The sequence below is a fragment of the Erinaceus europaeus genome, chromosome 20 (genome assembly GCF_950295315.1).
Source record: "Erinaceus europaeus chromosome 20, mEriEur2.1, whole genome shotgun sequence".
NCBI lineage: Eukaryota > Metazoa > Chordata > Mammalia > Eulipotyphla > Erinaceidae > Erinaceus > Erinaceus europaeus.
In genome coordinates, this window is record NC_080181.1 from 21,118,928 (window position 1) to 21,136,666 (window position 17,739).

Consider the following 17,739-nt stretch of genomic DNA (forward strand, 5'->3'; position numbering starts at 1 on the left):
ATCCAGAGACCTTCCCCATTCCCCCTCCTGCCCTTGTCAACCATGATGATCCCATGTGATGCTGGGACTCAAATCCTTGGGTTTCATACAGAGTAGGGCTGTCTACTCTACTGAGTGAACTATCTCCCCAATTTGTTTTGATTTATTTGTTTGTTTGTTTTGTCATCATTCAGATAGAGACGGGGGGGGGGGGGAGATACTGCAGCTCCCCTCTGATGCCATGGCACTTCTTTTTTTTTTTTAAATTCTTTTTTTAAATTTTATTTATTTTATTTATTTATTCCCTTTTGTTGCCCTTGTTGTTTTATTGTTGTAGTTATTATTGTTGTCATTGTTGTTGGATAGGACAGAGAGAAATGGAGAGGGGAGGGGGAAGACAGAGAGAGGGAGAGAAAGATAGACACCTGCAGACCTGTTTCACCGCTTGTGAAGCGACTCCCCTGCAGGTGGGGAGCCAGGGCTTGAACCAGGATCCTTATGCGGGTCCTTGTGCTTAGCGCCACCTGCGCTTAACCCGCTGCACTACAGCCCGACTCCCGCCATGGCACTTCTATGTGGTATTGGGCTTGAACCTGAGTCCCCCCCATAGCAAGGCACAGACCCTATCCAAATAACTATCTCTCCAGTCAACAGAGAAAGATTTTGAATCAGGAGTGTATGTGGAACTCAACTGAGTAGTAAAACTTTGTAAACAGATTACTTAAGGATATTGAATATTTGTGGGTGAAGGACTGAACCTGTAGAGCATTAATACTTAAGAGGCCGGGAAGAAGCAGGAGAGCCAGCAAAGTGAACAGGAAGAGTTATTGAGGAGGAGGAAGACTGGAAGCCAAGTATTTGGAGGAGGAGGAGGGGCAGCCAACGGTGTCAAGTTCTGCAAAGTGAAAGAGAATGAGACTGAGGCCCAGCTCTTGGATTTGGCATGGCACAGGCTGGGACCCTTAAGGACAGCAGTACTGACTTTGCAGTATTGGGGTCAAAAGTTTGGTGAGGATAGGTTAAAGAAAGGATGGGACATAAAGAGTTCAGCACATTTTTTTCTCTATAGCAATGATATAAAATAATGCAGCATTTAAAAATTTGGTATTGGGAGTCAGGCGGTGGCGCAGCGGGTTATAAGCGCACATAGCACAAAGCGCAAGGACCAGACTAAGGATCCCGGTTCGAGCCCCCGGCTCCCCACCTGCAGGGGAGTCGCTTCACAGGTGGTGAAGCAGGTCTGCAGGTGTCTGTCTTTCTCTCCCCCTCTCTGTCTTCCCCTCCTCTCTCCATTTCTCTCTGTCCTACCCATTAACAACGACATCAATAACCACAACAATGTTAAATAACAAGGGCAACAAAAGGGAAAATAAATCAATATTAAAAAATAAATAAATAAAAAATAAAAATTTGGTCTTGGGGGACAGGCAGTGGCCCTCATCCTCAATATGCAGGGAGAAAGCTTCACAAGTGGTGTGACAGTGCTACACAGTGTCTCTCTTTTTCTCTCACCATTCTCTCCCTCTTCTCTATGCCTCCATCAGAAAAAAAGAAAGAAATGTGTGCTGAGAGTAGTGGTGTTGTCATGCAGGCACTGAACCCCAGTAATAACCCTGGTGACAAAAAGGGGGTGTGGGGTTTGGGCGTAGAGAAGATAGCATAATGGTTATGCAAAGAGACTCTCGTGCCTGAGGGTTCAATCCCCTGCACCCCCAGAGCTGAGCAGTGCTCTGGTTAAAAAATGAATGAATAGTGGTCCGGGAGGTGGCGCAGTGGTAAACCTTTGGACTCTCAAGCTTGAGGTCCCGAGTTCGATCCCTGGCAGCACATGTGCCAGAGTGATGTCTGGTTCTTTCTCTCTCCTATCTTTATCATAAATAAATAAATAAATAATTTAAATGAATGAATAATGGTCCGGGAGGTGGCGCAGTGGATAAAGCATTGGACTCTCAAGCATGAGGTCCTGAGTTCAATCTCCAGCAGCACATGTACCAGGGTGACGGCTGGTTCTTTCTCTCTCCTTCTATTTTTCTCACTAATAAATAAAATCTTTTTAAAAAATGAATGAATAAATAAATAGACTGGGGCAAGGGGGCTCGGGACAACTAAAAGTAAATATTCATACTGCTTGTATATGCACAGAACATCTGTGAAGAGAAATGCAAAAAAAATGAAACTGTTAATACTGGTTCCAGAAAGAGCAGTAGTTAGAGGGTAGAGGACAAAGGTGCAAAAGAAGACTTCGGATTTTTACATGCTCTTGCACCACCTGGATTTTCTACCTGACTATATTTTCCAGTATACTCTATTTATATATGTGAAACATTAAATGTTGAAAAAAACTCTGAGGTTCTGGGATATAGTTCATCCCATAGCACACACCATGCATGAGGACCAAAGTTTAAGTCCCCAACAATCATATGGGAGCACCATGTATGACAGGTTGACAGGTGCTCTGGTGTCTCTCCTCTTTGTCTCTCTTTTAATCCCTCTATTTTGACTTCTTTTAATTAATTAATTTATTATTATCTTTTTTATTGGATAGAGTCAGCCAGAAATCAAGAGGGAGGGGATGATAGAGAGGGAGAGAGACAAAGAGACACCTGCAGCCCTGCTTCACCACTCGTAAAGCTTTCCCCCTGCAGGTGGGGACCGGGGTTTCGAACCCACGTCCTTGCGTATACATGCACTCAATCAGGTGCACCACCACCCGGCCCTTTTAACTTCTAAAAAGAGAGAAAAGAACAGTGAAGTTGTGCAGCTGTGAAGCCCCAATTTTCAATGAATGAATACCATGAGCTTTAGAGTTTCAGTGTATCTAAGTCTGTACCTCTGCTTTGTACCTTACGTGATCTTGTAAAATTGCGAAGTCTTTCTGATTCTCATGAAGTGATTCAAAGACTACTCATCTCATACCCATATCATAAAGAGCATGCTTAACACAATGCCTACTATATACTATTTAGCTTTATAAGTACTCTTCTTGGGATGCACTGGATCGACCTTCTCGTGGTGCATCCCATTCATTGGGGAAACTGACGATCCTTCCTAGCCGACTGAATCCACATGGATCCCAGTCACTTTCAAAGCCAGCAACAAGCAGCTCCTGACAGCTTTCAACCTGACCTGTTGACTGGCTACGGAAGAAGGGCAAACGCTAGAAGAAGTACTCTTCTGTTTGTTTCCTGAAAACAGAAATAATATTATCTAGTTCTCAAGTACTGATGATTAAATGCTATGCAATGACAAAGTATTTAATAAACAGCAGCTCTACTGCTGTTATCACTGTTATTATTATTATAAATGAATAATTTGGCAATTCCACACCAAAATAACACCATGAGGCAAATTACCTTCTTTTGAACCACTAACAAGTCCCATATCCTTCAAGGACTCTGAGAAAGATCAGTTGACTAACATAACAATGTGTGAGTATCCATTACTATTATTTTTTTAATCATCTTTACTTATTGGATAGAGACAGCCAGAAATTGAGATGGGAGGGGGAGATAGAGCAGGAGAGAGAAAGAGAGCCACCTCAGTCCTGCTTAACTACTCACAAAGTTTCCCCTGTGGGTAGGGACTGGGAGCTTGTGCATTATAACATGTGCACTCAACCAGGTGCGCCACCATCTGGCCCGAGTATCTATTATTTGCCAGACACTGAGCAGTTATGTGAAAAGGAAAGCACTTACATTGGACCTGATCTCTTTTTGTGTCATTACGTGGTCTTACCTCTCTGATCCTACTTTTTCAAATAGAGAGACAGAGACCAAAGGAGACCCCATAGCCTCAAAGCCGCTTCTAGCATGATGAAGACTGGGCTTAAGCCTGGGTCATGAGCATGGCAAAGCAGGTGCACTAACCAGATGAGCTATCATGCCAGCCCCTGGACTTGCTCTTAAAGAGCTCAGTCTATACAGGAGAGATAGATAAATAATTGGCACTTGATAAGGAACATAACTGAGTCCTGGAAAAAAGTTATGAAAATAAGGCTATTCTTAGCACTGGCTAAGAATAACTGGCAATTGTCAAGCCTTCAAGAGGCAGAGCCCGTTTGTGAAGCGATAGTGAATATTGTAGACACCCCTTCAGTTGGCCACACACATATTTTTTTTGCCTCCAGAGTTATTGCTGGGGTTCCATGCCTGCACCGTGAATCCACCGCTCCTGGAGGCTATTTTTCCCCTTTTGTTGCTCTTGTTGTTTTAGCCTTATTATTATTGTGGTTATTATTATTGTTATTGATGTCGTTGTTGGATAGGACAGAGAGAAATCGAGAGAGGAGGGGAGAGAGAGTGGGGGAGAGAAAGACAGACACCTGCAGACCTGCTTCACTGCCTGTGAAGCGACTCCCCTGCAGGTGGGGAGCCGGGGGCTCGAACCAGGATCCTTACCCCGTCCTTGCGCTTTGCATCACAGGAGCTTAACCCACTGCGCCACCGCCCAACTTCCGGCTACACATTTATACGTGACTACTTCTTCCTTTTCTAGCCTGGGTTTAGATAGTAGTTCTTTGGCAAGTAGCCCCAAGCTCCATTATGGGGGTTAGGTATTCCCCCATTATGCCCATCTGTGCAAAGTGCATTTATGGAATTGACCTTGCAGTCTTTCCAATTGTGCTCGTCCTCATATTCCCAAAGCATAATCCAGTGCCTGCACACTGTGACTACTGACTAATGAACAAAAAGTTCATCTTGAGCAAGTATTTTGAGAAGCCTCTACTTCCACCTCTACTGTTTTCCTTCTTTCTTTTATGCAGTTGTCAGGGCTTTATCGATATGCAACACTACCACCCTGGCCAGATTTTTTATTTTATTTTATTTTTCCCTTAGAGGCTTTTCTGGGGTCTCTTGCCTTTGAAATTCTATCACTTTCAGTGGACTATTATTTTTCCAGATAGAAGGTGAGAGAGGGGGTTGGAGAGAGACTAAGAAAGAGACACCATAGCACCACTCTACCATTTGTAAAGCTTCCCCTCTGCACAGGGTTCCCATGTAGGGGCTGCGGCCTAAAACTGGGTCCTTGTGTAGGGTAAAATGAATGCTCTACAGGGTGAGCTATCTCCTAGTTCGTCACTGTTCAGAGAGAGAGAGAGAGAAGAGACATCTCAGCACCATTTTACTACCCAAGACACTTCCATGTGTTGTCAGGGCTCCACCAGGTGAGCGCTCCAGGTCCCCCCCCCCCCCAAGCCCCCATGTATTTGAAAGAAGAGACAACCTGCTCTGCAGGACATATGGAGGACAAACAAGGCCATGCTCTGGTTTAAGCTAGCAGCAGAGTCCAGGAACAACTGACCAACGATCTCGATGAGATAGGCCAGGATCACTCCATCTCGAAGATCCTGTCGCAGGTCTTGCACGGGCTTCACTGCTGGCCTCTTCTTCAGTTGTGCGTTCACCCAGGCCACGTATGCCTGCAGTTGTTGCTGGAAGATGACAGGTGGAAATAAGGACAAAGTTGCACATTATGTTCTCTCTCTCTCTCTCTCTCTCGATAGAGAGAGAAAATACGGAGGAGAGAAAGGCACCGCAGCACTTCTCCACCTGGAGCTAGCTCACCCCTCCCCGCGCCCCATGTAGTGGTGTTTCCCTGTGGTGCTAAGTCTCCGGTCCAGGGTTTCATGCATGCTGAGACACACACCCTACCCAACAAGCTACATCTCAGTCCTGCACATTACTATGATTTTTGTTATTATTATTATTTTTATTTTTACTAGGTCACTGCTTAGCTCTGGGTTGTGGTGCTAGTGGGGATTGAACCTGGGACCTTTGGTGCTTCAAGCATGAAGGTTTTTTACATTACCATTATGCTATCTCCACAGTCCACATTATCCTTTTTTTTTTTTTTGCCTCCAGGGTTATTGCTGGGGCTTAGTGCCTGCACTATGAATCCACTGCTCCTGGAGGCCATTTTTCCCATTTTGTTGCCCTTGTTGTAGTTGCTACTGTTACTGTTGTTAGTAGCTGTTATTGTTGGATAAAACAGAGAAATCGAGAGAGGAGGGAAGACACAGATGGGAAGAGAAAGACAGACACCTGCAGACCTGCTACACTGCTTGTGAATCGACCTATCTGCAGGTGGGGAGCCGGGGGTTCAAACTGAGATTCTATGTCAGTCCTTGCTCTTCACACCATGTGCACTTACCCGCTGCGCTACACCCATCACCCCAAATTATCATTTTTTTTAAAGATTTACTTATTTATTAGAGAGAGAGAACCAGAATATATCTCTGTTGTGTTCAATGCCAGAGATCAAACTTAGGACTTCATGCTTAGAAGTCCTATGCTCTAGCCACTGTACCACCTCCTATGCTGGCAGTGGATTGTTCTTCCCCTCAGCCCTGCACCCACTAACCCAGCATCTGAAATATGGCAATGGGTGAGTAATCTACACCCAGAGAAGAGGGCTTTCTTTCTTTCTTTCTTTCTTTCTTTCTTTCTTTCTTTCTTTCTTTCTTTCTTTTGCCAGCACACTACTCAGCTCTGGTTATACTGGAGATTAAAACTGGGACCTTTGGTATCTCAGGCATGGAAAGTTTTTTGCATGACCATTATATTATAGTATCTTCTCAGGCCCAAAGAAGAGGATGTTTAAGGAAAAAAAAAAAAAAAGACACACAAGAGCCAGTGAGATAACAGAGTCCCTACCCAAGTCCCTACCACCACCATTTGCTAGAGTGCAGAGGTGCTCTGATTTCTTTCTTTCTTGTGCACGAAAATAAATGAATTTTGTTTTTCTTTTGAGAACAAAGCTGCTCAGAGGAACCTGATTTTCAGGTTCTCTAGCTTTACGCCAGGCTTCAGAGGTTAGTTAACTTCTGACTTGTGGGGCAATTAGGACGCAGATAAGGAGATGAATATTTCAAAGACTATGACCAGAGATGAGGACTGGACCTAACTCCAGGGCATAATCACTGCTGCCAGCAACCACTACCCCTTTTATTTCTCTGGAAATGAATCTATTTGCACACTGGCCTATGATACTCATAAAATCCTGAATGTGAGGGGGTCAGGTGGTAGTTCTCTTGGTTAAGTGCACATAGGACCAGCTCAAGTATCTCAGTTAGAGCCCCAGCTCCCCACTTGCAGAAAGGTCATTTCACAAGTGGTGAAGCATGTCTTCAGATGTCTATCTTTCTCTCTCCCTATCTCCCCTCCTCTCTCTCTCTCTCTCTTTTAATTATTATTATTTTTTAACCAGAGCACTGTTCAGTTCTGGCTTATGGTGGTGCAGGGCATTGAATCTGGGACTTTGGAGCCTCAAGCATGAGAGTCTGCTTGCATAACCATTTTGCTATCTACCCTCTGCCCTTTTTAAATTATTTTTATCAGAGCACTACTCAGCTCTGGCTTATGGTAGTGTGGGGGATTGAGCCTGGGACTTGGGAGCCTCAGGCATGAATATGCTATCTACCCCCACTCTCTCTCTTCCTCTCTCAGTTTCTCTCTGTCCTATCCAACAACGGGGCAACAATAATGGGAAAAAGATGGCTGCCAGAAGCAGTAGATTCGTAGTGCAGGCACCAAGCCAGTGATAACCCTGGAGGCAAAAAAAAAAAAAAAAAAATTCTGACTTTGGGGGACTGGGTGTAAACAATAAACCATGTGGAGAACTGTCTCAGCCAGTGCTATTTCTTCAAAATGAGCCTTAGCTGTTATCATCTCTCAAGTCAGCCCAAGATTTACTGTACTGAGCCCATAATCCTGGTATTGTTACTGAGTTTTAATCCATGCTTTATACTGCCAAAGTGGATCTAGTTAGCTAAAACTGGCACAAAGAAGGACAGGGGGAAAAAGGGGGCTATCATAAACCAATCCTTTTCTTTTTCTTTCTTTCTTTTTTCTTTTTCTTTCTTTCTTTTTTTTTTTTTGCCACCAAGGTTATCAGTGGGGCTCAGTGCCTGCACTATGGATCCATTTCTCCCAGCGGCCATTTTTTTTTCTATTTTATTATGACAGGACAGAGAGAAATTGAGAGAGGAGAGGAGATAGAGAGGGGGAGAAAAAGGCACCTTCAGACCTGCTTCACCCCTCATGAAGCACTCCCTCTGCAGGCAGGGAGAGGGGCTGGAACCTGGATCCTGGCAGAAGGTATGCGTGCTTAACTTGGTGTGTCATTGCCTTATCCCTGCCCCCTTTTTTAATTGGATAGGACAAAGTGAAATTGGGAGGGAAGGGGGAAGAAGAGGGGGAGAGAGAAAGAGATACCGGGGCCAGGTGGTGGCACACCTGGTTGGGTACATATGTTACAATGAGCTAGGACCTATGTTCAGGCACCCCCCGTCCCCACCTGCATGAGGAAAGCTTTGAGAGTGCTGAAGTATCACTACAGATGTCTGTCTATGTCTCCCTATCTCCCCTTTCCTCTCCATTTCTGGCTGTCTCTATTCAATAAATAAATAAAGGTGTGTGTGTGTGTGTGTGTGTTTAAACCAGAGCACTGCTCAGCTCTGGCTTATTAGTGTGGGGGATTGAACCTGGGTTTTTGGGGCCTCAGGTATGAGAGTCTCTTTGCATATAACCATTATGCTATTTACCCCTGCCCAATAATAATTAAAAAAATAAAAAACAAAAGAGAGAGAGAGAAACCTACAGACCAACTTCACTGCTCTCCCCCCTACAGGTGGAGAGTGGGGGTTCAAATATGCACTTAACTGGGTGCACCACAGCACCTGGCCCCTCATAAGCCATTCTAAAGCCTGGCGTGGGGAGGAGAGGGGGAGGAATGGATTTTTGTTTCTTTTCAGACAACTTTAGGGCCTAGAGATGTCAAAAGCTTGTTTGGCTTCTAAATAGCTCCACTGCTCCTAGCATTACCCCCCTGACACACACACACACACTTTTTTTTCTTTTTAATAGAGGGTAAAAAAACAGAGAATGAGAGACACTGCAGCACCACTCCACCGTTCATGAAGGTCCCCGGCCCCACCATAGGTACTCGTATGCAGTGGCCTGGGGCTCAAACCCAGGTCCTTGCTCATGTGTGCACTTTACCAAGTGAGTCAACTGACACACACACACACACACACACACACACACACACACGCACGCACACACGCACACACACGCACACACACACCCATGGCCTTCTGTACCTTCCACATACCCAAGGATACAGGACACAAAGTTGTAGATTCCTTAAACAAGAGCTGGTGGTGGGAGTAGATAGCATAATGGTTATGCAAGAAAGACTCTTATGCCTGAGGCTCCAAGGTCCCAGGTTCAGTCCCCTGCATCACCATAAGCCAGAGCTGAGCAGTGCTCTGGTTAAAAAAAAAGATATATATATATATCCTCCAGGATTATCGCTGGGGTTCGGTGCCTGCACCAGGAATCCACTGCTCCTGGAGGCTATTTTTTGTCTCTTTTGTTGCCCTTGTTGTTTTATCACTGTTGTGGTTATTATTATTTTATTATTACTGATGTCATTCGTTGTTGGATAGGACAGAGAGAAATGGAGAGAGGAGGGGAAGGCAGAGAGGGGGGAGAGAAAGATAGACACCTGCAGACCTGCTTCACCTCTTGTGAAGTGACTCCCCTGCAGGTGGGGAGCCAGGGGCTTGAACCGGGATCATTACTCCAGTCCTTGCACTTTGTGCCACGTGTGCTTAACCCGCTGTGCTACTGCTTGAATCCCCCCAAAAAGATATTCTTAAAAAAAAAAAAGAGCTGATACCCAGATACTTATTCTGATTACTTGATCTGAAACTGGACATTAACTATCAAAACTGCACAGGAAAAGTAGCATGTTATAGGCAGCTGTTCAATCTGGTTTCTGTAGAAACTCAAGACCCAAAATCTCAAAATTAAATCCCAAGGCTAATGGTATCAAATTCTGAGTCAGAGTACAGTTGACTATACTCCCTTAATGAAATGCTGTTGGAGATTGTTCACTGGCTGCTTCCTGATCTTAAAGTACATCTCATTTCTTTTTTTTGTTTGTTTTAATTTAATTAATTAATTAATTAATTTTCCCTTTTGTTGCCCTTGTTTAACATTGTTGTGGTTATTGATGTTATTGTTGTTAGATAGGACAGAGAGAAATGTAGAGAGGAGGGGAAGACAGAGGGGGGAGAGAAAGATAAGACACCTGCAGACCTGCTTCACCGCCTGTGAAGCGACTTCCCTGCAGGTGGGGAGCCGGGGGGCTCTAACCAGGATCCTTCAGCCGGTCCTTGCCCTTTGCGCCGCTTTAACCCGCTACACCACCGCCTGACTCCCAGTCAATCTCATTTTCTATCTCTATGTTGATTTGTGAGAGAAATTCAAATCTTGTGAGACAAAACTGAGTCAATTATCTATCAGTTACTGACAAACAAAAGGATGTGAAATGACTATCAGGAGGTAGAAGGAGGAACCTACAATTTATTAAATACCAGTCATTAAACTAAACACTGGGAACAACACACTGTTTTTGAGACATGTTTTAAGTATAATGTTATCTACTTATTTATTTGTTTATAAAATGAAAAGAGGGACACCTTTTGACCAGGCAGTGGTGCACCTGGCTGAAAGCACATGTCACAATGCACAAGGACCCAGGTTCTAGTCCCCAGTCCCCATCTGCAAAGGGGAAGTTCCCTGAGTGCTGAAGCAGTGCTGCAGGTGTCTCTTTGTCTCTCTTCATCTCTATCTCCTCCTTCCCTCTCAATTCCTCTCTGTCTGTATCCAGTAAATAAATAAATATAAATAGAGACACCTACAGCATTGCTTCACTGCTCCTGAAGCTTCCCCCTTGTAGGTCAGGGCTAAGGGCTTGAACTGATGTCCTTACTCATCGTAACATGTGTGTTCAACTGATTGCACTACTGCCCAGCCCTAGTGTTTGAGACATGTTTTAATGAGTTAATAAATGCACCTGAACAGGGTCTGCAACACAGCTGATGGTCTTTACTATTTTAATTATTTAATTTATTTATTTTTGCCTACAGTGTTATCACTGGGGCTTGATGCCTACATTATAATTCCACAGCTCCTATGGTCATTTTTTATTTTTTTGGATAAGACAGAAAGAAATTGAGAGGAGAGGGGAAGACAGAGAGGGAGAGAGAAAGATAGAAACTTGCAGACCAACTGGGAGTATGGACCGACCAGTCAACGCCCATGTTCAGCGAGGAAGCAATTACAGAAGCCAGACCTTCTACCTTCTGCAACCCTCAATGACCCTGGGTTCATGCTCCCAGAGGGATAGAGAATGGGAAAGCTATCGGGGGAGGGGGTGGGATATGGAGATTGTGTGGTGGGAATTGTGTGGAGTTGTACCCCTCCTACCCTATGGTTTTGTTAATTAATCCTTTCTTAAATAAAAAAAAAATCAAAAAAAAATCATACAAACATTAAAAAAAAAAAAAAGAAACAGATATGGGTTGACTATTACATATATATATATATACCCTTTTTTCCCTATGGTCCTGCCTTTTCTTCCATTTTCAAGTCTCACGCACATCTATTACTACTGTTGAATGTCCTCAGCTGTGAAGAACTTAAGACTGTATGTAGGTCACCTGTTGATGCAGAAATGTGTGATTTATTGGTCAATCACAAGGTGGCGCAAAAAAAAAAAAAAAAAAAAAAGAAACTTGCAGACCTGCTTCATGGCTTGTGAAGCGATCCCCCTGCAGGTGGGGAGTTGGGGGCTCAAACCAGGACCCTTGCTTGAGTTCTTGCACTTTGTACTATGTGTGCTTAACCCAGTGCACCACTGCCCAACCCCTACTGTTTTCATTATTACCATCATCATCTAATTCAATTAATGGAATGTGGAGGGATCTCGGTATCATGCCCATTCTATGGATGAGGTTCAGGGAAGTTATATCACTTCTCCAAAGTCCCCAAAGCTAGAATACAGCAGATTTGGTATGAAAACTCAGTAAATGTTGCTCAGATATTTGCTATGGACATCTTGCTCTCTGACTCACTCCAAAGGACAAAGGCAGCTGCACCTTCTGCCCACCCAGCATGGCTAGACTCCCATCCCCTGGGTAGGCTAAGGTCTGTAGTCTCACAGGTCTGCTCTCACTGCACTGGCTAAACACCACCCTGCTCTAGAGAAAAGGAGCACAGGCCAGAAAAAGGAGTAAGGGTAAAATCTGGGGTCTAACAGCCTGATTTCTGTATAAAACTCCTAACCAATCTCTGGTCCAATATGACTCTCAACCTCCCTTCACACATTCCCACCTATCACCCTCCACTAGTCTCCTCTCCTCTCCTCTCCTCTCCTCTCCTCTCCTCTCCTCTCCTCTCCTCTCCTCTCCTCTCTTCTCTCTCTCTACCTCTAGAAAACATCCTGTATCCTGGGGCAGGGAGATGGCTCCCTCTTTAAGCACATGCCTTACCACATGATAACCCTGGTGACAATTAAAAAAAAAAAAAAAAGGCCTCAGTTGCCATTTTAGGTCTGTCCTGTGTAGCCCCGTCTCCAACTTCACTCACTTTTCTTGCATATGGCTCTATAAACCCAGGGCCAGTTGACTGTTGTGTGGAAAACTGAGAAATGTTATGTATGTGCAAACTATTGTATTTACTGTTGACTATAAAACATTAATCCTCCAATAAAGAAATTTAAAAAAAAACCAGGACCATGCCCAAGTGCACCATGTCTGCTTCTCTCTTTCCCTTTTGAGGTCTCACACATGTGGGATTTCACCACTCCAGGTTGACATTTTTTTGAGAAAGGGAGAGGTACCATAGCACTTAAGCCTCCCCATTGCAGTATTCTTGTGCACTGTACAGGGGCTAGAAATTGGGCCACAAACATCTCCCAAGTCTTAGGTGTTTTTTTTTTTATTTATTTCTTCATTGGGGAATTAATGTTTTACATTCAACAGTAAATACAATAGCTTGTACATGCATAACATTCCCCAGTTTCCCATTTAACAATACAACCCCCACTATGTCATTTATCGTCCTTCATGGTCAAGTCTTAGTTTTAACACTGACTCTTCCAGAAAGTTTCCAACACTTCTGGCTGATCTGCTTAAGGGTTTCCTGTGTCACACAGTCAGTGCAATAACATTGTGAGAGCAGGCATTATACAGAATTACGGTGTGTGGCTGCCATGAACTTTATGCCTTCAAGAAGCTTATAGAGAAGGATAGAGACATAGTTTAGTATTAAGCCTGAAACCCTAAAGGGCCCCAGTTCAATCCCTGGTACACCCATATGCCAGAGCTGAGTCAGTGCTCTGGTTTCTCTCATTCTTTATCAAATTAATTAATAACGGAATCTTAAAAAGAAGCTAACAAAAAGAAAGACATGGAGAAACTCACACAAACAAGTGCAATGAGACATTTGGCACAGTGAGAGCCAAGAAAGGATTCAATCAACCCGAAGCCCAAGGTTTAGGGGGTTCTTGAAGGAGGGGATGAGGCAAAGAGATCAGTGAGCTCAAAGGAGCTCCGTTCTAAACTCTGCTCCCTGCAGGGAGAGACTAGAGTCTAGAGAGACTGAACTCTCAGAAGCAGGGGCTCAACTAATTTGTTTGCACAAGTGAAACATTTGTCAGATTTCATCAGACCAAGACTTAGGTGACTGTGGAAGTTAATTATTCAAGGACAAACAAGAACAAGTATCTTTCATTAGGCCAAGATAATTTCTACTGAAGTAACCTTAACCTTCTCTTGGCCATTGAATAGAAGTTGTCACTGATGCAAAACTGATTAGAGGTTTTTAACAGGGCTTTTCATGTACATTAGTCATGGCTCTGGTCTTCCAACAAAAGAGGATTCTACAGAGGAAATGATAACAGTTACCTCTTTCCTGAATATTTTGTATCAAAAGTTATGCTAGGGCCTTCGCATATTTTCTCTAAAAGGGAGACTGTACTGTGTCTGTTTTGCTGGTTGGAAGCTGAGATTAAAAAAAGGTGAAATAGCTTCTCCAAGGTCACCATGATAATAAATAGAAACCGCAAAGTGCAAGGACTGGCATAAGGATCCCAGTTTGAGCCCCCGGCTCCCCACCTTCATGGGAGTCGCTTCACAAGTGGTGAAGCAGGTCTGCAGGTATCTATCTTTCTCTCCCCCTCTCTGTCTTCCCTTCCTCTCTCCATTTCTCTCTGTCCTATCCAACAATGACAACATCAATAACAACAATAAAAAACAAGGGCAACAAAAGGGAATAAATAGAAATCATTCTATGAATATGGGGATCATTCTAACTCCTGAATCAAAGTTCTTTCCACTCTACATACTGTTGCTGAAATAAATGCATCCTTGAGATTTCTATGACCTCACTAAGGTCTTTGGATCGAAAGTTTAGTACTCTAAGCCACTCACCCCACCACCTGCCAGTGTTCAACAATCTACTCAAAGTGGGTACCCAGCTTAAAGCAGCAGTATCAGAGGCAGTATTGTCATTCTTCTTTCCGGGGCTATTTGCACTCCCTATTCTCATTCTTCTTATTGCAGATACACAGTAAGGAAGGGACAGAGAAACACCATAGCAAAAACCCACCACCCCAAGTAGTTTCCCCTGGTGTGTCAACACTTCCATGTGAGCTCAAGGCTCAAACCCTGGACTTCATTGTGCATGTAAGGCACCCATTTTACCAGGTGAGTGATATCCTGGTCCCTATCTCAACCATTTTTAAGTAGATAATTTAGTAGTATTGTTGTGCAATGAATCAATGTATCTTGCCTTGTGAAAATGAAACTAAGCACTCCCATTAAATAACAACTCCAAATGCTCCCTCCCTTCAGACTCTGCTAACCATCATTCTATTTGTTTTATTTCTACAAATTTAACTACTTAAGCAAACTCATATAAGTGGAATCACACAGTATTTATTCATCTTCCTGTGTATGGTCTGTTTCACTTAGCATGAAGTCCTCAAGAGTCCTCCATGTTGTAGCACGCCCTGGATTTCTTAAGGTTGGATGATAGTCCACTGAAAGTTTATAAAACATTTTGTTTATTCAGTCATCTGTTTATGGACATCTGGGTTGCTCCCACTACTTGGCTGTCAAAATTAATGCTCGTAATTATAAGTATGAGTGCCCAAACATCTCTGCAAGATATTTATTCTAATACTTTTGAATGCATACCCAGAAGTGGGATTTCTAGGTCACAGGGTCAGTAATTTTTTAGCACTTAATCACTCTCTGGACTATCAGAAGAAATCCCAGTTTTATTCTGTATTTATCCTACTGCAACTCTGAAATCCAAGTTAATTCTCAAAATAATGCTGACTCCTTTTATTGGAAAATGGTTTTTAGAAATCAAAGTTTGGGCTTGAGGTGTATTCATTTTACTGGAATAGCACACTAGGCCCTCTCATGAGTAGAAAAAAGTGTATGAAATGGAGTGAGCAACTGTGCACCTGTGCATATTACCATGTGCAAGGACCCCAGGTTAAGCTCCTGGTCCCCATCTGCAAGGGGGAAGCTTTGAGATGGAAAGCAGTGCTACAGGTATCTTTTTTTCTCTCTCCCTCTCAATCTCCCCCTTTCTCTCTCAATTCCTCTCTGTCCTATCAAATAAAATTTTAAAAAGGAAGAAAAAATAGAAAAGAGAGAAAAAAAGAAAGGAAGGAAGGAAAAAAGAGAAAAAGGCCATCTGGATTGGTGATTCATTATGCATTTACCAAGCCCCAGCAAAAACTATGGTTGCATGAAAGAAAGGAAAAGCATTAAGTGTGTATATGCATAGATACCTTATCTTTTTTTTTTCCTCCAGGGTTATTGCTGGGCTTGGTGCCTGCACCATGAATCCACTGCTCCCGGAGGCCATTTTTCCCCCTTTTGTTGCCCTTGTTGTTGTAGCCTCGTTGTGGTCATTATTATTGCCATTGTTGATGTTGTTCGTTGTTGGATAGGACAGAGAGAAATGGAGAGAGGAGGGGAAGACAGACAGGGGGAGAGAAAGATAGACACCTGCAGACCTGCTTCACCTGTGAAGTGACTCCCCTGCAGGTGGGTAGATACCTTATCTTAACTGACAGATATATACAAGAATCATTTCAATCTCTCCTTCAACCCAGTTTGTGTTTCTCTTTCCCTTTTCCTTATTTGCAAATTCTTTCTCCTTTAATGAGAAGCCTGACTCTTATTATTCATAATAGGCCTTTTACTATTGTTCACTCCTAGAAAATAGACAGTTTCAGGGCCTAGGCAGTGTCACACCTAGTTAAGCACACATAGTACTAAGGGTAAGGACCCACACAAGCATCCAGAATCCAGCCCCAGCTCCCCACCTGCAGTGGGTCACTTCACAAGTGGTGAAGCAGGTTTGCAGGTGTCTCTTGTTCTCTCTCCCTATCTCCCTCTCCTCTCTCAATTTCTCTCTGCCCTGTCAAATAAATGGCCTCCAGGAGTAGTGGTTTTATAATGTTGGCACTGAGCACCAATGATAACCAAGGAGGCAAAAAAAGAGAAAGAAAAAGAAAATAGACCAAAATGGAGACCCCCAAATCTTCATCTGCATTTTTCTAGCCTTTAGGTTCATGATAAATCAACAATTTGTATGGCTTTATATGTTAACTCTTTTTCAGCCACCAGGTTCCAGATGCTAGCATGATGCCAACTGGACTTCCCTGGAGAGACAACCCCACTAATGTGTCCTGGAGCCCCACTTCCCCAGATCCCTGCCCCATAGGGAAAGAGAGAGGAAGACTGGGAGTATGGATCCCATGTCAATGCCCATGTTCAGCATGGAAGCAATTACAGAAGCCAGACCTTCCATCTTCTGCATCCCATAATGAGCCTGGGTACATGCTCCCAGAGGGATAAACAGGGGGTGGGACATGGAGTTCCGGTGGTGGGAATTGTACCCCTCTTATTCTATGGTTATTGTCAGTGTTTCCATATTATAAATAAATAAATTTTTAAAAAAGAAATGAGGGAGTCGGGCAGTAGCTCAGCGGGTTAAGCGCAGGTGGCACAAAGAGCAAGGACTAGAGTGAGGACCCTGGTTCGAGCCCCCAGCTTCCCACCTGCAGAGGAGTAGCTTCACAAATGGTGAAGCAGGTTTGCAGGTGTCTATCTTTCTCCCTGTCTTCCCCATCTCTCTCCATTTCTCTCTGTCCTATCTAATAACAATGGCATCAATAACAACAACAATAAAACAACAAGGACAACAAAAGGGAATAAATAAATAAATAAATACTAAAAAATCTTAAAGAAAAAGAAAATAGACATGATTATTTCCTGAGACCAGTTAACATGGTATATGATACTAATAGATTTCCCAAAAATGACTCTACTTTGCATTTTTGGAATTAACACCACCTGATCACAGTGAATTATCCTTTTAATATGAGGTTGGGATTTTATTCATTAATAAAATATTAGCATTATATTAGTACTACACATGTAATTTTGTATGGGTATCTATAAGTAACTGGTCTATAATTCTCTTTCCTTGCACTGCTTTTTTTAAAATCATACTTAGATGTTAATGTTATATTTGTTTCTTAAAAAGAAGTAGGAACTTTCTTCTTCTCTTTTTTTTGCCACTGAGGCTTTTGTCTTAGCTCTGTGTCTGTATAATTTTACTGTTTCTGGTAGACTCCCCTTCTTTTCAGATAGATAGAAGGTGAGAGAAAAGAGAGGAAGGGAGGGAGAAAGACTCAGGCAAAAACTAGTAAAATCATGGGTCCCTTGGCATATACCTAAAATAGACCTACTAGCTTTTTCCAAAACCGAGACCCCAAAATCTTCATCTGCAATATTCTTGCCTTTAGGTTCATGATTAGTCAACAATTTGTTCTGTTTTATATCTTAACTCCTTTTCAGCCACTAGGTTCCAGATGCTACCA

At 43.1% G+C, this 17,739-nt stretch overlaps 1 protein-coding gene across 6 annotated transcripts in view; it reads right to left on the bottom strand.

Annotated features, from left to right (window-relative positions):
- The window catches only part of DIXDC1 (DIX domain containing 1), a 100,766-nt gene that overhangs the window by 60,821 nt on the left and 22,206 nt on the right, over window positions 1-17,739 (bottom strand). For 5 of the 6 annotated variants that reach the window (XR_009546780.1, XM_060180073.1, XM_016195371.2 and 2 more), the window contains exon 2: window positions 5,281-5,410. The exons of the other annotated variant lie outside the window; for it this stretch is intronic. Coding sequence is in view for 4 of the 5 variants with exons in the window: in XM_060180073.1 (XP_060036056.1) it covers window positions 5,281-5,410 (130 nt within the window). In the remaining variant the exon portion in view is untranslated. The remainder of the gene's footprint in view (window positions 1-5,280; window positions 5,411-17,739) is intronic. 6 annotated transcript variants of the gene reach the window in all.